Here is a 21,533-nt window from a genome sequence, read left to right on the forward strand (position 1 = left end):
AGAGTTGTAGGCCTCTACAAGTGGCTTGGTGATATAAGATTCACCGTTGGACCAATTATTAGAAAACGGAAGAAGCTAAACATGACTGTCAATCTCCCTCGGATAAGGCTCCATGCAATATCTACCTTGTAGGGTTTCAATGATCCTAAGAATGGTGAGGAATCAGCCAAGAACTACACAGGAGAGCTGGTCAATGACTTGAAAGGAACTGGGAACACCATTTCCAAGGTTACTGTTGGTAATACACTAAGACGTCATGGTTTAAAATCGTGCTTGAAACGGAAGGTTTCCCTGCTTAAACCAGCACATGTCCTGGCCTGTTTTAAGTTTGCTAATGACCATTTGGATGATCAGAGGAGTCATTGGAGAAAGTCATGTGGTCATATGAGATTACTTTTTGGTCCTAATTTCACTCATAGTGTTTGAAGGAAGAAGAATGATGAGTACCATCCCAAGAACACCATCCCTACTGTGAAGCATGGGGGTGGTAGCATCATGCTTTGTGGGTACTTTTCTTCATATAGGACTGGACGACTGCACTGTATTAAGGAGAGGATGACCGAGGCCATGTATTGTGAGATTTTGGAGAAAAAGCTCCTTCTCTGAGTTAGAGCACTGAAAATGGGTCGTGACTGGGTCTTGCAACATGCCAATGGGCTGAAGCAGACAGCCAGAATTATCAAGGAGTGGCATCGTAAAAAGCATATCAAGGTTCTGGAGTGGCCTAGCCAGTCTCCAGACCTTAACCCAATAAAGAATCTTAGGAGAAAGCTCAAACTCTGTGTTTCTTAGTGACAGCCCAGAAACCTGATTGATCTAGAGAAGATCTGTGTGGAACAGTGGTGCAAAATCCCTGATGCAGTCTGTCTCTCACAGTGGAAAGCACCTGCCATTAAAATTTCAAACCCGCCCATCATTTCCAAATTGGAGAACTTGCAAAATCGCAGGGTGTTCAAATACTTATTTTCCATCACTGTACCTTAGGCCTGGTGAACCATATCAACTTATCACCAAAAGGTTTCATGACAGTATGAATGTTCTACAATACTGTTTAACGCAAAAATCACATTTCACATGCTCACAACGCACAGATACAAATACTGTGTTCGACTACAGTGGAGATTGTGGTCCCCACAATAAAATGTGGATGATGGTTTTCTGCTCAAGTAGAACAAAGCTAGGAACAAGACTTGTCCAAAAAAAAATAAGTGAGACCAAGAGTGACCAAACTGAAAGCAAGACTTTGGTGAGTCCAAAGTCCAAAACCAAGACTGAGGCCCAGGTTGATTCTTTTTTTGGTCAAGTTGGATCAAAAACTTCAAAATGTGATGTTATACCAAGATCAAGTCCTGAGTGTACAACACTAGCATATGGCACTTGCCAGTTTAACAACTTTATTTTTACACAGTGATAAAGTTTTTCAGGGTGAAATGAGGAACGACATGATGCTAGGCAGTCTGCTAATAGGCGTGGTTCTATTTTTCTCTAGATGGCGCTTGTCGGCCTTTGCGCTTCAACTCTGCAACCAATTCAAACAAACATAGAAGATCAATCGGATTGAAGTCAGACTAAAGAAAATATAGCGCTTTTGTCTGACATCCAAGTCCATTTTTGTGAAAACACGTTGCTTCGAGACTAAGTAAATAAGTTGCCTGACTCGGTGCAACATCTACTGCATGACACTGCGCCATTGTTCACTCCATCAGCTGGGCCCCTTGCATGTATTACCTCATTCTTCCATCTCCCAGGGTGATTGGTGACTTAACATAATAACTAAAGGAGACTTATGCAAACAAAATATTTAGATAGCACGGTGTCTATGTCTGACAAACTTCCATTACTAATTACGGACAGTGATGTATCCCAGTGTTTTTACAAAAAAAAAGCGCTGTTACGAGACATCACTTGAGGTTTCTCATTCTTTGAAGACAAGCTTTGGTTTACCGCCTGGTGATTCGTGTTCAAGCTCCATTGGCGGGTTCAAAGCCACCCTGCCGCTGTGAGTGCTAGAGATCAGTAGAGCTGGCGGTGGGCTTTGTTGAGATCCTAAAAACACGAGTTGTTTGCCCGAACCCGGGGGTCGAGCTTTGTGCTCGACAACACTTGTCACAAGTCTGAATATTCTTACATGCTGGTCCAAAAGCAAACTTTAGAATCTGCACTGACATAGAGCTAAGTCAAGCCTTAACAGGATAGCAATAAATGACTTTACCCTATTATTAAGTTATACAGACCGTATTGTACTATAATTTCATAGCATTTCCAAAGGTCTCATTATGGACGTAGTGAAATAAAAGATAAATGGATCATTGATGGATGTGTAGCCCCAGGAAAGACATGTATCTCAAAGTCCAAACAAATATTAGCCCGATGTAATTCTTTCACACATTGTTTGAATTATATGCCAAATGGAGGGCAGACCTCCTAACCAAATCATCCCAGACTCCTTGCTCCAGGAAAGCATCTCACCTTTTTAAGACAGATGTGCATGAATTGCTCTTTGAGAACTTTGAAGACGATAAAACTCTCCAAAGAAAACACAGTGGGCCCTCATAATACGAGCACGTCACCTTAACACTTACTTTTCATGATACAAGCATCGTCACGAGAGGACCTGAATGTCATTATGTGTTGAGTTAATTATCGAGGGTTGAGTGAATATTTGCTTGATTGATTGAATATTTGCTTGTGCTCATACGTACCTAATACATACATAATACATATTGCCATATTTTTTCTTATTGATATAACCAGTAAATGATTATTGCTTGCTATACTAGGTTGTAGTATAATGTTTAAGTGTTACAAAGAGTAAAGAGGGTCGGGATGACAACTGCCTTGCTTCATGGCCGCAACATTGCGTAACTAGACCTTCTAGGACATCTTCAGCGTCTTACGTCTAGACTTTCGTCCAGACTTTCGAGGACAATTTTCAATTCGAGGACATCTTCCATGGCCGCAGCGTTGCATAACTGAAGTGTCTGGGTCATTCTGACCACTTTACCTGTGCCCTTGCTTACACACGTGTATTTAGTTAGTTCCACCTACATGCTCACACATAGCCAACCAAAATCACATGGGTGTCTCCAGCTTGCTTTCCCCCTCCCTTCAGGGCGGCACCCTTCTGTGGACAAAACCCCTAATAAAAAGAGCAAGGAGGTTTTTTTCCTTAGATCAATTTTGGTGACTATACAGCGTAATCTAGCATTTCTCTGTCTAGTCCCTCTTTGCTCTCCTTGGCCAAGAAAACTGAGTGTCTTCTCTCCTTATTTTTGGGGGAATTTTACAAATGTCTACCTAAGGGTCTATTTTTGAACTTGACATTATGCAAGCAAATGTTCACCATACGATCGCCAGAAAAGTTTCTGTCTCGGTTGTCATGTCCAGAGTGCCATTGCGTATCGCCTGGAGGCATGCAAGCTCTCCTCCTTTGTCCCCTAAAGATATTTTCACGAACATATCCTGGTAAATTCCTGTGTAAGGTGACGTGGGATTTACTCGCGCCATTGCTTTTACACATGTAGAGATGTCCCGAGAATGACGTGGGTTGGACACTTTCACAGACTTGTCCCGTGTTGCCCAGTGGCGCTCTCTGTGCGGGAAGGGCTGCTGGCGCGATTTTATGACCCGGACATTACGTCATTTTTGGTCGGCATCTTCACAATGATGGTCAAATCGTGTTTTGTTACAGAACCAGTTGTGGGAGCGTTCCCGACATCGTAACTGCAGCCAATTCAAGCTCATCAAGACTGTATTTAAGCCCAGGTGATCCAAGAGAAGGGTGCCGAGATATTAACTTGCCATTGGACACCTCTGCCGCCCTTGTTTTGAAATCCCCTATATTGTGCTGGTATTTAAGTGTATTTGTTTTGTTGTCAGCGGGAGATTCACAGGCGGATCGGTGCAGCATCTGCAGTGATGCGAACTCTGCACCGGTCCGTTGTGGTGAAGAAGGAGCTGAGCCAAAAGGCGAAGCTCTCGATTTATCGGTCGATCTACGTTCCTGCCCTCACCTATGGACACGAGCTGTGGGTCGTGACCGAAAGAACAAGATCCCGTGATACAAGCGGCCGAAATGAGTTTCCTCCGCAGGGTGGCCGGGCTCTCCCTTAGAGATAGGGTGAGAAGCCCGGTCATCCGGGAGGGGCTTGGTGTCGAGCCGCTACTCCTCCGCGTTGAGAGGAGCCAGTTGAGGTGGCTCGGGCATCTGGTTCGGATGCCTCCTGGACGCCTCCCTGGAGAGGTGTTCCGGGCATGTACCACCGGCGGGAGGCCTCGGGGTCGACCCAGGACACGCTGGAGAGACTATGTCGCTCGGCTGGCCTGGGAATGTCTTGGAATCCCGCCGGAGGAGCTAGCTGAAGTGGCTGGGGAGAGGGAAGTCTGGGCTTACCTGCTAAAGCTGCTGCCTCCGCGACCTGACCCCGGACTAAGCAGAAGATGGATGGATGGATGGATGGATGGATGGATGGATGGATGGATGGATGGATGGATGGATGGATGGATGGATGGATGGATGGATGGATGGATGGATGGATGTTTTGTTGTCTTATCGGCTCTATGCCTACCGCTTAGGTTAGTATTATTGATATCCGTCGACCTACTGTCACAAACCCATTGTGTTATTCCCCCTTTTCCGCGATTGCGTGTATTTTGGTTTGTATTTAAAACCAATCTGGGCCACATTTTTCCAGAATGTGGTGGCGGTCTGAACTGTCAAGTCTCCCAAATCGGAATTCATCCAGCAATTACATCAGCAAAGAGCGGGAGTGGCAGGCAGGAAGTGTACTGGTGTGGTGGTTTTCAAGAATATGTAGGGGAACGCATTCCCCCGCCTCTCCTGCTTTCTGACCAATGAACTGACAGAACAATGACAATCCCGCTCATTTCATTGGTCAAAGAGGTGCTGACGCTTGATATGAGGAAAAGGGAAGACAACATAAGAGTGTGGGAGATAAGAGGTTCGAGTGACGTGCGAGTAAAAAGCATGTTCAAGTGATGATTACTGTATTTGTTTTCCTGTTCTTCTCTGTGTACTTTACTTTCACTGTTTGTATTATATTTTTGTGTTTGGTCAATTTGCATTCTTACATTCTATTTGGAGTGGTCATTTCAAAACTGTTAGTGCTAAGGGGACTTTGAATTAAAAAAAAAAAAAAAAAAAAAAACTGCCAAAAACACCTAAAAAAGACTCAGGACTTTAAGTGTTAATAAACCCTTGAACGTATCCCTCTATTGTTTTCTGCTCTTAGGTACAACCTTGTTTTTGTAGTTGCGGACCCTAACATCGGCAACAAAATAAACCACACATTTCCAAAGATGGACGATGGACTCTCTTCCTTGGCTCTACGATCCAGTAACAATTCATAATTTTATGTTTTCAGTTTAATTTAGCTATTTCCAGCTTACCATGTTGATAATTGCGATGTTTGTTTACCGCTTTTCTTCTTACTGCGAAGAAAGAGGAAGTGACGATCGGCCCACCATGATATTTACGTCATCAGCCAACGTGCTGTGACCCGGGAATTTAACGCTTGCTTTTACATACGCCTCATCCCGGGAATGTCCAGGACATTATGTCCGCGTAATCTCCCTGTCAGTCGACCCGGGAAATTGCTTTCACATGCAAGGGCTGCCCGTTTAAATCCAGGGATTTTAGCGGTGATTAGGCGTACGTGAAAGGGGCTTTAGTGTCTTGGCGTCCCGATAGAGGGCATCAAGCATCTCACGTTTGTGCTTACAAGTGAACATTAACCATGTCCCCCAGGGAAATGGCCATGCGCGTAGTTGAAACAAAGCAAAAAATAAAAAGAAAACATGAAAAGCGTGTGTGTTAGTGATCTTTGCAAAGAGTATAAACCTGGCTGGCTCGCACTTATGTTAAGTCGCTAGAAGACGTACTTATGCTAAGTTGCTAGAAGACTCCAGCCCTCATGGTAAGTGCTTGTAGATAAATAACATTGTTTGATAGTTTTTTCTTTTTCAGATTATTTAGCCTAAAAAGGATGCCTTGAATTATTTTTTTAGGTAACATTGGGGGGTCATTGCCACATTAACTGGAATTCAATTACAGGTAGTTACGAATGAGTTTCGTTCCTACGCTGGAGATGTAACCAGAATTTCCACGTAGGCCGGAATTAGCCCTTTAAGTTCACCTAGATACCCACTAAATCTCAAAATAACTATTAAAAACATGTATTATATGTCATTGCACAGTCCTCGCCAAGATGTTGGAGCTACTAGGTCCAAGCTAGACAGCGAGCTAAGCTCAGATGACAATGTCAGATGTTTGTGTGGTTTGCTGACTTTATTCAGCTGCTCATAAGATCAACTGAAACTAAAATAAAACTAAAACTAAATCTGTTTCATCTTCAACAACACCAATTAAAATTTAGTTTATAACTAGCTGCTGATACAGCAACAACAATCTACACAAACGATTAGCATGTATCTGTTAGCGTCCGCACATCTTCAAAAACAATCACATAAACTTGCCACAAGTATTCGACCATAATTGAAAACGCATGATAAACTGTACAAAAGGTGATGTTTACAGGTGTTGCCTCTGTGGATGCTTCACGAGCAACAAATGTGCGCTTGTAATGTTTGCCCTCTCTCTCACTTGGCTGCACAACTACTTCTTTGTGTGTATATGCGCTCTGACTCGCGTGCGGAAGAACTACCTGCTCTATGCTTCCCACGCCTAAATAAAAACAGGCATCACAAAACAAAAGTCAACATTATCATAAAAAGAAAAAAAAACAAAAAAACGAGACTCCAGTGTCGTAAAGCCAAAATCGTATAAGTCGGGTACATCAGGTACCCGTACGACTACCTGTATTTCTTATAAAGAAAATACATACATGGTATGTACTCATTCACGTTACGAACTTGGTTGTGGAACTGATGGTTCTCGTATCATGAGTGTGCACTGTTCTTTAAAAATTTAAAGACACTCCTTTATCACAAAGACATATTCTTCTCATATATTATGTAGAACCTAAGCTCGCTGGTATTGATCCATATCAATGTCACAACTGTAATCAGACACAGCAACAACCTGTTGGGATTCAGCGAACTCCTTTTATAAATAATAAATAATTAATCTATCTGCTGCATTTGAAAAGTACTGATTCCAGTTTGACTCTGTTTCACAAAGCATAAAAACCATAGAAAGCCGTCTTCAAAAGCGGAACCTTGAATGTCAAACGCTCCAAAGGCTGCAGAATTAAATTTCAAACATTTTCGCGCAAAATGTCTTAGTTCGACTTGGTGCATGCCATCACATCTGCTTCCTTGACATGTTTTTGAACCACAGTAAGCCAACACACACAAACTTATCCATTAGCATTTCAACTGCATTCTTAAGAACCTTTGTTAACCAATGACAACCCCAAGGTCAAGCAAAGAGTCACTGAATGGAGTTGTGCCGGGTTTATGGTACTCATTTGTCATGTCGATAAAACATCTTCCTTTTCCAACAGTATTCAAAATGGGGCACCACCATTGTGATTCCATGGTAAAAAAGCTGTATGCAGCATGAAAGTGTACTATATGTCCAACTTTGGGATTGTGTGTAACATTTGAGAAAACATTTAATCATCTGGAAAGTCACAGCTTTGAAAACTTTATGTGGATATATATATTTTTTAAATCACCAATACTACCTGCTGACAAAAGCAATAATCCTTTCCTGCTAAGTACAAAAAGATCAGCCCTACAAAGAACTGCCCAATGATTACAAAAGTGTTATACATATGTGATGGTTCTTTACATGACATGCACTGTCCGTGCGGTAAAACCTGAAAGAGAGACGCAACTGGAGAGAAAGTGCGGCTGGCTTGACCACGGAATTAAAAAGATGCGGCTCACTTTAGACAGCAAGCAGACAACAATAACATAGGGATTGTGTAAAAGGGTTTATTGAACAAACAAAAAAAACATGCGATTGCGAAAAGGGAGACACAAAAAGAGTCCGTGACAGTAGGTCGGGATCAATATATATATATATTTTTTTTAAACCCGAGGGAAAACCGCAGTGAGAGGCAGACAAACTAAAAAACAATAACAAACTGTCATATGGCAGCGAGTCAATATCTCGGCAAGCCGCCTAGGATCGGTTTAAAGACACTGCTGATGAGATGGAATTGGATGCAGGTAGGACGTTGGGAAATCATCCCACATCTCTCTAACAAAACAATCTGAACAACAGCAGAATGTGACAAAAATCGTGCCAGTACTAGCTTCACTTGCGAGTTAGCACAGCTATTCTCCCAGTCCAGGCCAACCGCGTCATCACCCCCAGCGTGCGTTGCACGCGTAAAACATGGCGCCTTCATTAGGTCATTTTTAAATCAATGGCAGTAATATGTTTCTAATAACATATTTTAGTAAAAGAAAACAATTTTGGCTTATTAGAGCTTAAAAGTCTTTAAGTCCGAGGATCCCTTTAACAAGTTGATTTATAAGCAAAATAAAGGCAATTCCTACGCAATAAAATTTGTCTTTCCCGTCACTTTAAGCACAAATACAGTATTGAAAAGGTCACCAGGTTTTGTGTCTGTCACTAAGGAAGAACACAAACTGCTCTTAACCCTTATTGTTCCTACCATAACAGGATATACATATAACCTTTGGGGATGCATCCTTAAGTGTGCTACATCCTCAGTTCTCACATGACTGCAAAATGAATCCTGGGGCCCAGTAAGTTTCTGGCAACAAAATGTTTAGACTGCACCGTGCCCACATTTGCACCCTCTTCAGAGCCAATCCAAAGTGAGTCCAAGGTAAACACATATGGAATATGCTATGGACATTTCTGTCAAGCTATACAATCTCAATCTTTCCAAAATGGTGGGAAATTGTCCAGAGTGCTCCAGATACAAAATAAATAAAGACAGATACAACCAGCTAATAATTACAAATGGCAACTGAATCTAATAGGTAAGATACTGTATATCAAGTTTTACAATCAAGAAAAGTGAACAGGTACTTTGAGACCAATATAGGAATGCCTTCTGATGATATCAGCAACCTACAACCATATAAAATCATCCACAAGGCTAGTGTTACTTAAACATCCTGCCTTACTACCCCCCAGAGTAAACATATCCCATTCAGATTTATCACCATGTACATATAAACATATGTCGGAATACTTGTGTGCTGATGACTCTCCCACATCTGCAGACTGATTCTGCAGAAATACGTCTGTGTTTGTGCTTGGTGGCCCAGTGATATAGTTGTTCGACATATAGATGTAAGAAAATCAGGTCACATACTTGAATGATAGGCTATAATTAAATGATGTAGTGGTAGGTGGTTATTAAGGTCCAAAGAAGAGTGTATACTCCTCAAATCTTCACTGCTCCTGATAAGAAAAAGTGTCAGAAACATCCAAACCAATGAGTAGTTGGGCTTCAGGTCAGAGATTCTGAGTAGTTGCATGCCAATGTAATAGGGGTGTAACGGTACACAAAAATCTCGGTTCGGTGCGTACCTCGGTTTTGAGGTCACGGTTCGGTTCATTTTCGGTACAGTAAGAAACCAAAATGAAAAATATAAATGTGCTAGTTGTTTATTACACACCTTTGTGCTTTCAACAATAGGAACATTAGCCTATACAAAGCTAGAATTCTGCTCAAAAAGTAGCGGGTATTTAAAGATAATCCAACAACAATTTGCCTTTCAGACCCCGCGTATTGGTCAGTTTAGCTTTCTTTCTGAAAGTAAGAAGAAAAAAGAAGTCCTGTCCTAAAGAGAAAAGCAATCCCAATGACAAAGATTTCAACATGTATTTTAAAAATGAAATGCCTCAATGAATCTTTTTTTTTTCTTATGAACGGTTTTCAAAAGCTTTATTGGTGGATTTTCTCAAGTTAAAGCGCCACACAAATATTATTAAATTTAATTGTGTAAGCAGGATCTGTGTGTATAATTCTTATTATTTAATTACAGGTGTTTTAGCTCATTTCAATGTATTTTATTTAAATGGGCTATTATTTATTTTATTATGTGTTTATATTTTACAAATGTGATGTAGTATTCATTTATATTGTATATTTTATGTTGTATACACTTTAGTTCCTTTGTGAATATTAGTTCCTACTTTTTTTGTTGTGGTAGGAGGGTTTTGTATTGAACACTGGGCCGTGTTGGTTATTATTATAGCAGAGAAGACAGCAGTAAATCAACAAAGACAAGTCAACTGTGCCCCGATCTACCACTCAAGAGATCTGATGGACTCAAAAAGTGGGTTACGATTGCATATTAGTTTGAAAATCGACTGGATCCACCGTATTTTTACACGAGTGACTTCCGGTCTGCCAGATCCTAGCTACCGGTAGTAGCATTGACGCAGAAGGGTCGCGTCTCGCGTCAAAAAAATAAACTCTGCCTTCTTTTCGCGTGCGTCGTGTTGAGCCACTTCTGGGACGCGTCTAAAACGCGGCCGCACTGCGACTGGTGTGCATTGGCTGATTGACTTTAACGCCCGCGTTTCACGGCGGCCACGTTGTCGCGCCGTTGACGTTTCTGGGTTATACTGTCCTACCGTGTTGGTCCTCATTATAGTAGAGAAGACTGAGTAAATATAATTTACACAAAGAAACTGTAACCCGATCGACTCACAGCCTCGAAAAGTGAGGGTTATATTACGTCAGAAACTCGTTCGATACGCCACCATTCCGAACCGAGCACCATGTACCGAAACGGTTCAATACAAACACATGTACCGTTACGCCCTTACAATGTAATTGTTGTATGTGTAGTTAGCATGCATTTAGCAGTGTTTGGTCGTGTCACTCATGTGACGTGCTGCGCCTTACCCCCGCCCCACACCGGCGGGTGAGTAAGCCTGTGCCCATTCCAGGCTCCTTTTGTGTCAGGTGCTGCTTGGTAAGTTTTGCTTTCTTAAAGATCTGTGCTGAGTGATCATCACACACTAAAATAACTTGTAGCGCTAGCTCAGCGTTGGCGTTAGCATTTAGCGCTGTGACTCTGTGCCTTCTTAAACTCCTGGAAAACATTGTAAATACAATTGGTGGCATCCAGGTAAGTTTAATTAATTGCAAATAATGTGCTGTTTTCCTGCTGAGTGTGTATTATCATAAAAATGGTGATGCTCTTGTAGACTCTTCAGTTTTGTGCTCATCAAATTGTTGGAAACCTTGATTTATTGACTAAAACATTTGAAGTTTATAGACGAAAACATTTTGAGAATTGTCGACTAAAACTAGACAAAATTTGTCTGTGTTATCGTTGACTAAAACTAGACCAAGACGAACACATTTTGAAATGACTCAAGTATGATGAAGACTAATAAGTAGAGATGCCGATCGATCGGGTCCGATCACGTCATTTTCAAAGTATCGGAATCGGCAAAAAAATATCGGCCATGCCTTTTTTAAATATATATATATATATATACTGTATATATTTTAATTAAATCGTTTTCTAATTGTATTTAACGTTACAGACATAATATGTTACACTCATCCAGAATCTTTAGTTTAGGCTTAAGATAGGGTTATCAAAAATATCCCGATAATAGCGGCAATTAATTTATTAAAAAATGTGTCACGTTAAAATTTTTAACGCAATTAATGTATGCGCTGCACGACCCTCTCACTCATTGTCGCGCTCAATCTGTAATGACACCGTTTTACCTGTATAGAGAGATAAAAGGCAGCGCAAAATGAGTAGAGTGAATTTTGGCAGCCTTTGGAGCCTTTTTTTTAATTGGCTACAGCCTTGCAATCCCTCTCCCTATGAATAGAAATATCATGGGAAGCAATGTAAGGAAGCAAGGTGGCAATTAATCTTTGTCTTAACACCTTAAGTTATTTCCCAACGCAGAGACGATATATCAATTGGTAGCACGACGCACAGTCATGGTTCCACTTCCCATCATGCATTTGGGATGGCCACAGTATCATTTACTGAAAGCTCAACAAATAAACTAGATGGCAATATTTAGTCACAATATACAAAGTCACAAGTCTTTCTATCCGTGGATCCCTCTCACAGAAAAAATGTTAATGCCATCTTGCGGATTTATTGTCATAATAAACAAATACAGTACTTATGTATTGTATGTTGAATGTATATAGTCGTCCGAGTTTTATTCATTTTTTTCTTAATGCATTGCCAAAATGTACTGTATATGATCGGGAAAAATTATCGGGAATGATTGGAATTGAATTGGGAGCCAAAAAAAAGCAATCGGATCGGGAAATATCGGGATTGGCAGATACTCAAACTAAAACGATCGGGATCGGATCGGGAGCAAAAAAACATGATCGGAACAACCCTACTAATAAGTATTTTTGTCCAAAAGACTATGACGAAAATTAAAATGGCTGCCAAAAACAACACTGCTCAGTTAAATTTTTGGCCAAACGCGTCACATTTAGTGTGGGCACAAAAAGAACTAAGACCACTCAATCTGTCATCAAAGCAAGCTGTCAGGAAGATAGTGACACTGTAAAAAGATCTGCTTGAACAGTCGCTGATATGAACTGAAGGAGGAGGGCAGGGCAAGGATTTGGTTGCATCTTCATCACAGAAACATAACCTACTTAGAGAAGACTACAAAACTGGATATTTGTCATATTAACAATCTGACAGTTGGTCATAAACATTTTAATAATTTCAGTTCTCCTAATTTTAGTGAATAGCATGCTTGATGTGATCTAGAAGGTACATCGATTTTATTAGGTTCACTACTATCAGTCACTTTAATCACTAAATGGAATTTACTACGAGCATTCTCATGCCGTAAAGAACATTCCCATGCTATAAAAATACAGAATACTAACAAAGCATAGCCAAACATTAATCTAGACTGCTCATGAGCCAATATTTTAAATGCTAAGGAATCATCTTAGCATCACTCTAAAGTAAAAAAGTAAGATCATGTAGATGCTAAAAATAATGCTCACATCCTGCATTATCAAAAATTTTCAATACTATACATCAAGCGCGCTAGACATGCATTTGTACATTATACCTCTACTTGTGTGCATGTGGGTGTGTGTACTTGTGTGTAATTATCAGGTTACTACGCATGCAATTTACCGTATTGGCCCGAATATGAGACGGCCCTGATTATTTAACGACCCCCTCTTTATCAAGACTCAAGTTTGAAAAAAGACTTTTTGAACACCAAATTATTTTTTATACAGAAAATAATTACAGTACATCCGCAACATATGATTATAACAATATATTTGAGAGAAAAAGCATGTTATTTTGCCTCATTCAAATCTTAATATCTGAATATTTAAATATGTAAAAGTGCAATCACATTTGTAAATGAATGGATTCTGGTTTTTGAAACGTAAATAAACCAATCTATTGTGATAAAACAACAAAATTGCAATAACTGCATTAACCATCAAAGTGAAGTCTAACTGTAACGGTAGTCTTGAAACAAATCTGAATAAGGAAAAACATTGCAATAAAATAATGCAAACTGGTTAAACTTGAGAGAAGCTGAGATTTGTTATAACAGAACATGTCTTCAATCATATCTGGCGCCATCTAGCTTCATGAATGGGGAGAGTAGCTGAGATCTGTCATGACAGAACATCAATTCAATGATATCTGGCGCCATCTAGCGTCGTGAATGGGTATAATGTCTAGACCGCGAATATAAGACGACCCCCTCTTTTTCAGTGTTATTTCAATGCAAAAAACACCGTCTTATATTCGGGCCAATACGGTAAATGGACAAGGTAATAAAAACATGCAAAGTTTACAGGTTGCAAGGCACATGCTGTTATAGAATGACCACCCAATTAATAGCAATGCATGCTTCATTATCTTCCGATTGTTATTCCTGTACATTGGGATACCCTTTGAAGTGAGGGGATGTAGTTGAATACAGGAAGTGATTGGGTAATTGATTTAGTTTTAGACAGACTCGGGAGAGGGAGCTTTTGAAGATTGGTTCAAAACAAATGCCAAAATTGGTTATCACTTGAACCAGTCATTACCTTTCTGATTAAAAACTGACAAGCAATGATACCCATCATCCTCCTCTTCGGGAAGTTTGTGGCACTCCACAGGGAGACGTCCCTCATCCAGGAGCGTCCAGCAACTGTCCCTTAAACCTTCACAAAAGCTTCGGCAAGGCAGCAGCGTCATTGGTGAGCCACACCTTGGTAGTGACAGAAGACAGAAGAACTTCTCCAAGCCATGGTGGCACTTTGATCTCAACAACCAATCCCAGTCATTTAGGACTACTTGGACTTCTTCCAAGCTGGTCTGGTTGAGATGGTTGGGCACAACAAACTTCTTGCCAGTCATGAATGAGCAAAATGGAAGCGATGTGTTCAGCAGTAAACAATGTTGGGTTTTACTAATATGTGGTTTTGCAGAATCTTTGTCTGCTTTGGCTGATGTCCGACTTTTACCATCTGAGTAGGTTTTATTGTGTTTTAACTGACTTTCGGATGTGTGCATTGAAGTGTTGTTGGATATTACCGCCTGGGGAGTTGATAATGCCTGATTGACTTGCTGCTCGATAGTTAGGTTTGATACTATACTGTCTAATTTTGTGTCATCTGGTATATCTGATTGTGTCTTAAACCCGTTGGGAGTTGGTAATAAGGACCATATTCTCTCGTGATTGTTTTTTATAGTGCCAGATGAATTTTGGTTATCTTCAGAATCATCTTCGACTTGTTGCTTGCCCTCAGGTACCCGCATTGTTACCAAAGAAGTGTTCTCAAAAATCTTGTCTAGGAAATATGAAAGGGTCGCTGATTCAGGATTTGTCAAATTATCAGACTGATTTGCAGTCAAAATAAAGCTCCCAAAAGAAAGATTACTACTTTCCTCAATTCTACTACTTCTACTAGCATTCTTTAGAACCTTCGAATCATTAACTTTAGAAAATACATTGCCCCCTGCATCAAAACTCTGAAGGCCACCAGAGGCTGACGACTTTTGGGATTTTTCCAACACAGATAAAGGGCTTTCCAATCCAGACCCCTCGCTAATTTCATTATTAGTTGGAAATTCAGATTCAGTCAAAAGACCTGAATCAGACTGTCCAAATGGATAATCAACTTCTGAAACATTTCCTGTAAGACCTTCAAGATTAGATCCATGAGGACCCGTACCTTTAAGCGAAGATGTTTCATTACCAGGATTACTTGTGCTTGGTGAAATCTCGGTTGTGCCTTTGAATGATGTACGTTCAATCTCCACTGTAGGTGTAATTGTAGCTAGTTGAAGAGCTTCAGGAGTCCCCTGCCAAGTCCGTTTAAAACTTTGGTGACCGCTTCTGTCCTCAATGACCTCTGCTCCAGAACTTGGAATACCCTCGGTTGGTAATTCCCCACTACTAGTGGGACTGCCAGACCCCTCATGATCCGCTAATGGGGCCGTAGTGGTGGTCCCAGTCCAGGACCAAAACCAAGCATCAGAGTTGCCCACACAAAGTATCAACAAAAACAAAGTTTCACAATGGGTCCTCATCTTGGATGCACTGTTGAGCACAATCACCTGTTTGCTCATCAGACTCCCTGAGTGAACTGTGACATGTCCTGGCAAACACAACCCTCTACACACAGAACCACAAACACACACTTACTCATACCCTGCAGGGTCTCTTCACACACTACTCTGCAGAGAAGACAAGTGAAGAGAGCACCCATTCAAAATAGTCCAAGGGGGAGAGAGCAGGAGGAGTTGTGATCCTCATTGGCTACCCAGACCATAGTTCCTCTCTCAACTCCTCCTTCTTTTGTTGAAACAATGAAAATGTGCTCTTGTGATGACCTATACCTTTGAATTATGACAGCATTTCCTGCGAAGGGGAATCTGTTTCCCTTGACTCGCTAACTTGAAGTCTACTCTAAGCAACTAAAAATGAGAAAAGAGAAAGGGTAGACACATAAATGAATGCTCATAGTTCTAGATATACTAGTGCATACAACATCGTCATTGGATCTGCTACATGAACTGGTGCCATTCATGTTTGAAGTGTTCTGATGTCACATAGTCAACCCAGGCCTTGCTTTCTAGTCCAGACTGGTTTCTCATACAGCTATTGGGATGAGTTGACAGAGACCCTTAACATCAGTAGCAACCAGTTTGAGCAAGTATTTCCATCAACCTAAATATACAGGTAGGAAATGTGTACCACCATTGTTCACATGAACAACGTCAATGTTTGTGAGACCAAGAGGACATTTTGAGAACGTGTTTTTCATTGTAATATTTGCATTAAAGTGATCCCTCATTTTTCAAGGTTAATGGGGCCCAGAACCTGCCGCGATCAGTGAAAAACCGCAAACTGCCAATTTTTTTTGTGTGTGTGTGTGTGTGTTCAATGTATTTATTCAAATTTAGCATTGGAAAGTTATACATATAAGACATGTTTTTCCCCTTTTTTTCCCCAAAGTGTAGTAATTTAAAAAAGGTAAATATACAGTCTATTTTAATAAATGTTTTTTAAGCACTTCAAATCTAATAATTGTTACTGTCTCACCGACTCATTTTTAAACAAGAATAACTTGAAAAATGCTTGTCTTTATTAATAACTCATTTGCTCCCATAAACGTATACATATGTTCTATTTTTAATTGTTTCAGTGTCCCAAAGATGTATTTACTTGTCTTTTACGTTTTTTTTTTCATAAGAGACATCTCTGGGTTCTGATTCAACTGCGCTCCAAAGCAGCTGATAATCCATTTTAAAGCAATAAAACTGGCCACTGGAGGGCAGTAGCGCATTTGGTAAGACCTGCAACCTGATTCAACGGCAACGAACGGCCGGGGCACACGGTCGGAGCACCGGCGGAAGGATGCCAGGTGGCGGACGACCGAGCAGAACGACCGGGACCACCAGTGCAGCGGACGATGTCGTTGAGTCCGTGCTGCTCGCCGAGCAGACCCCGCAGAGACTAAAAAAAAAATCCATCTTTATGAGACAGGCGGCATTGAGGGAAAAGTTTACCCAGCTGTCGCAGCGACAACAACGTCATCTCTCAGTTATGTGTAAATAAATTGTTACTTTGCTATCAAAAGCTCTGTTTGTCTTGTTGTTTATGTTATTTTGTAAAAGGAAAACATTATTCAGATGTTTGGGATGTAACTAAAGCAAAAAATAGCTGTGTTAAAGTCAAAGTTATGTTTGAAATGTATGCTTTCACGAAAAGCTCAATTTCTCTGTTTTTTCATCAGAAATTGGAAATTGCTCAAACTAAGCTATTTTCTCATGCTGATTTCTAAAGAATGGAAAAAGATATGAACTTACTTTTTTTCCTGCTGAAAGAAGAGAGTCTAATCTTTCTTTTGGTGGGTTTGTATAGCAATAGAACAGAATTGTCTGTGGGCCTTGCAAAATCAGTCAAAATCCAGTAAAACGGCCGGGAGCGAAAGGCCTTGCTCCGGTTAAAATGGCTGGGAGTGAATGAGTTAAATGCCTAATTGAGTGAGTCCCCTCAAATCCGTTCAAACTGCTCACTTGCACACAATAAGTTGCCACAGCAAGTGATTAACAAGCTAAATGATGACTGGCGCATGCGGCGCTTTGAAGTTTCGGCTTCCAAGCATCTCTGGCAAGATCAAACCTTAACGTCTGTCAATCATCGTTAACTTTAATAACTAACTCCAGTGCACTGTCTGACCAAGATGATTGGATCGGGATAGCTGATCTTTATTTTATTTTTTTTTTTAATTGGGAAAAAAAAACAATCTGCGAAGGACTAAGGGCACAAAGTTTGAAGCGTGAAGTAAGGAGGGATCACTGTATTTCTTTGTCTGCGTGGGTTAACGATAGACTGTAATTTCTTCCGACTTCTTTACAAATTCAATTTACATTGCCTCTGTAAGAATAGAACTCTAGTACTTGTCAAGGGTCTGGACTTCAATGGTTAAAAAAAAAAGTACATAAAGAAAATACAAATCTATGTGTCCAATATATTTCAGTCTGGGGTCTTTGTCAGAGTAAAAGAGTGAATGTAAGTTACTGAGAGAGCAAACCTGAAATTGCAGCAAGGGTGTATTCTAGCCAGGCCAAGAACAGAACTTGCTTGGCGAAAGTTTTTTAATCACAAGGTCAGACATATTTTAATTCTATTCAGACACTTGAGAGGAATCATAAGACAGCTTCAAGCCAAAAATGAATAAGGGACTTGTGATTGCCTTTTTTCACCAAACAAATGTCTACATTCTTTCGATCTTGGAGTCAAAATGAAACTCCTACCACAACTTCTGTGGCAACTTGTGTCTCCCTTTATTTTGTGACATAACACCAAAAGTGCCAATAACATATGCATATTGCTTTATTTAAATCAAGGTACTTGCGTTGGCGTCAATCTTTAAACAAGAAAACAATTTTTTTTTTTTTTTTTAATCAGATGCTGACGTCAATAAGAAAAAAGATAACATGAAACAAGAAAGAAAGCTTTCTGTGGCAAGACTCGGTGATTCCCATCATGGCTTGTCAGCTTCTAAACCTACGTAAATATACAGAATTTATGTGGTGAAGAAACCTGACGGTAATAAACACAGTAGCCTGCCCAGTTGGTAATGATTACCCTAAAACTACACAAACTAACTGAATTCCTTTGGCTAACATGAAAACTCTACAAGTTTGCTTAGCATTAAAGTAGTCAACAATATTAGAGGAGAATCCGCACAACAGATGTCCCGATCCAATATTTGGATCAGATCGGACGCCGATATGGGCAAAAAAATGCGCATCGGTATCGTATCGGCCAACACGGAAAAATTCCGATCCAGACTTCCGATCCAGTTTTTTTTAAGTCCGGTCTGGGTTTTCCAGCGCACCGATTTACATAATGAGTTCCAGTTTTTGCTTCGGTTTCCCTAAAATCCGGTCCGCATTTTACGGCACACCTTCAACACACTACATTTACATTACCGTCTCCCACTTTACCGAGAGACTTTATCGGTAAAAATGTCAACTGGGTGGGATCATTTCACCTTAAAGGACGACAAAGACAAAGAGGCAGAGTGCAACATATGCCACAATAAAGTCAAGCATGGTGGTAAAGCTGTAAGAAGTTTTAATACAACCAACCTAATCAAGCATTTAGGGAAATACCACCACAAAAAATATAAGATGTTAAGAAAACCGAAGACAAAAAGAAAGGTCCTACGCAACTAACACTGGCAGAAACTTTTGCTATGCGTGACAAACTGGCACTCGACAGTCTCAAAGCCAAGGGAATAACAAGAGTCATTGCCGAAGAATTCATTCTGGATGACGAGCCATTATCTCTCGTGAGTAAAGACGCACCATCCAACACTTAGAACCACGGTACAACATGCCCAGCCGTCATTACATCCTTTAGCGATTCGGCCGTGGAAGATTCGAGAACGATTCACAAACATTCAAATTCCGATTATTGAAATATGTCAAATAAAGCGGAACTAATACACAGCACGGTCTTCGGGATGCAATGAGGAACGGACTGCATTGCGTCCTGAGAGTAAACATCATGCTCGTCGTAGACCCGGGTAATGCCAATGCTCAACTCACGGCTTTAGCTCAACTCAAGCCTGACTGCTCAAGAATACCTGACTGCTGCTGACAGCCACTACAAACTACGTCAACATCGTTTTACTGTAGATAATAGATATCATATGTATATAGAACTAGATGCAAAATGACAGACTCGACGGTGTTAGCAACATTGATGCATTGAAAAAGTTAGTAAACAGCCGCCATCTTTAAGCAGGAGACTTCCCTAGTAGGCTGTTGTGAACCTTCCAAGCGAACCTAATTAACTTTTTATCTAAAATACTCCTAAATCGGCAAAATCATGACTTGAATCTGTCTTCAAAACAGTTTTAAAACTTTCACATGTCGAAAGCAGACAGAAGGGAAATTATGGAATTACGGGAGCAATTTTAACAACTTTAACAGTTGATTTGCGAAATTAAATGAATTGAATGTAGTTTAAAGCTGCTGATACAGAGTGGGGACTTGAGTATTTTATTTTCTGTTTTAAAATGTTAACTTGATACTGAAATAGTCGTTTATTTAAACCTGAGAGGCTTTTTATACAATTTTTGTAACTAATGCACGAAACATTAAAAGCATCTAATAGCTTGGGGGGGTTGTGGGATTTTCCACTCAGGTTGTTTGTGTGTTTTGCTTTTTTAAGACAGTTTACAATATTATTTGCACGTTTTACTGACTGACTATGCCATTTCTGTTTTTTATTTATAATGTTTTGTGTTTGTCACTGAATAAACAGGTCAGTTTCTTGTTACCAACCATCATGTGTTATTCAAACTCACCTAATTCAGCTGGCTAGTTGTTATCAAGAGTACTAAAACCTTGAGTCTGACAACTAAGTAAGGAGGCTAAATAACTTTAAACTTTAACACATGCTCAGACAGGCTGGTATCGGTATCGGCCAGTATCGGTATCGGATCGGAAAATGCAAAACAATATCGGTATCGGCTCGGAAGTGCAAAAACCTGGATCGGGACATCCCTAATCTGCACAATTCTTTATTGACCTTAAGTAGAGATAGACCGATTGTCGACCGGGCCGGTTATCGGCGCCGATGTTTGGAAATTTAACGCATATCGGTATCGGCCATTTTTAAAATCTGACCGACCGATATGAAAAAATTAGGGCTGTCAAACGATTAAAATTTTTAATCGAGTTAATTACAGCTTAAAAATTAATTAATCGCAATTAATCGCAATTCAAACCATCTATAAAATATGCCATATTTTTCTGTAAATTATATATATATTCTGTAAAATAAATTGTTGGAATGGAAAGATAAGACACAAGATGGATATATACATTCAACATACGGTACATAAGGACTGTAGTGGGCATTTCACTCTACTGTCATTTAAATCTGTCTATGCTGTCCTCACTCAGAAGCGTCTACTTTTTCCAACGCTTGACAGCTAGTGAACGACGCCTTAATAATCAGACTTCTTCCTTTTTCATCTGATTTATTAATAAAATGGCCTCAAACCATTGTCCTCTTTAGACCGTCGTTAAACTACAAAATAAAAGTACACAAGCATTGCTTTAGCAACAACGTTAGCTTAGCACGCTATACACGTTCACTAAACATAAACAAAAAGCGTCTCATACAAAAAATATAACATTTCGCTTACTAACATAATATGAACATTCTTTACAACAACCATACTTACGGACAAATCTTGTCCAAGGATCATATAAGCACAACATTATCAGCCCGAGACGTCGTGCAGCCATAATGAAGAAAGAAAAGAAGAAAATAATAAACCATGTCGCAAAGCGACCACAAGAGTTCGCTGTTGGACAGCCCAAAAAGCCTTGCTGTAAAACTTATCAAAAGGCAGAATACTTTCTGAGCGGGACATGTGCGTTAATTGCGTCAAATATTTTAACGTGATTAATTTTAAAAATTAATTACCGCGCGTTAACGCGATAATTTTGACAGCCCTAGAAAAAATCCATTTAAAATTATGTTATCATGGCTCAGATGCAGCTACACGTCTCTCTTCTGCCTGCTGTCTCTTGCACTAGTATTC

The 21,533-nt window shown here is 40.1% G+C and overlaps 1 protein-coding gene across 7 annotated transcripts in view; it reads right to left on the reverse strand.

Annotated features, from left to right (window-relative positions):
• The window catches only part of col18a1a (collagen type XVIII alpha 1 chain a), a 168,434-nt gene that overhangs the window by 58,653 nt on the left and 88,248 nt on the right, over positions 1–21,533 (reverse strand). For 2 of the 7 annotated variants that reach the window (XM_057852300.1, XM_057852299.1), the window contains exon 1: positions 13,998–15,115. The exons of 2 other annotated variants lie outside the window; for them this stretch is intronic. In XM_057852300.1, coding sequence (XP_057708283.1) covers positions 13,998–14,712 — 715 coding nt within the window. In that variant the 5' untranslated portion in view covers positions 14,713–15,115. 3 more of the 7 variants (XM_057852302.1, XM_057852301.1, XM_057852303.1) reach the window with 2 other exon arrangements.

The sequence above is a fragment of the Corythoichthys intestinalis genome, chromosome 12 (genome assembly GCF_030265065.1).
Source record: "Corythoichthys intestinalis isolate RoL2023-P3 chromosome 12, ASM3026506v1, whole genome shotgun sequence".
Lineage (NCBI taxonomy): Eukaryota > Metazoa > Chordata > Actinopteri > Syngnathiformes > Syngnathidae > Corythoichthys > Corythoichthys intestinalis.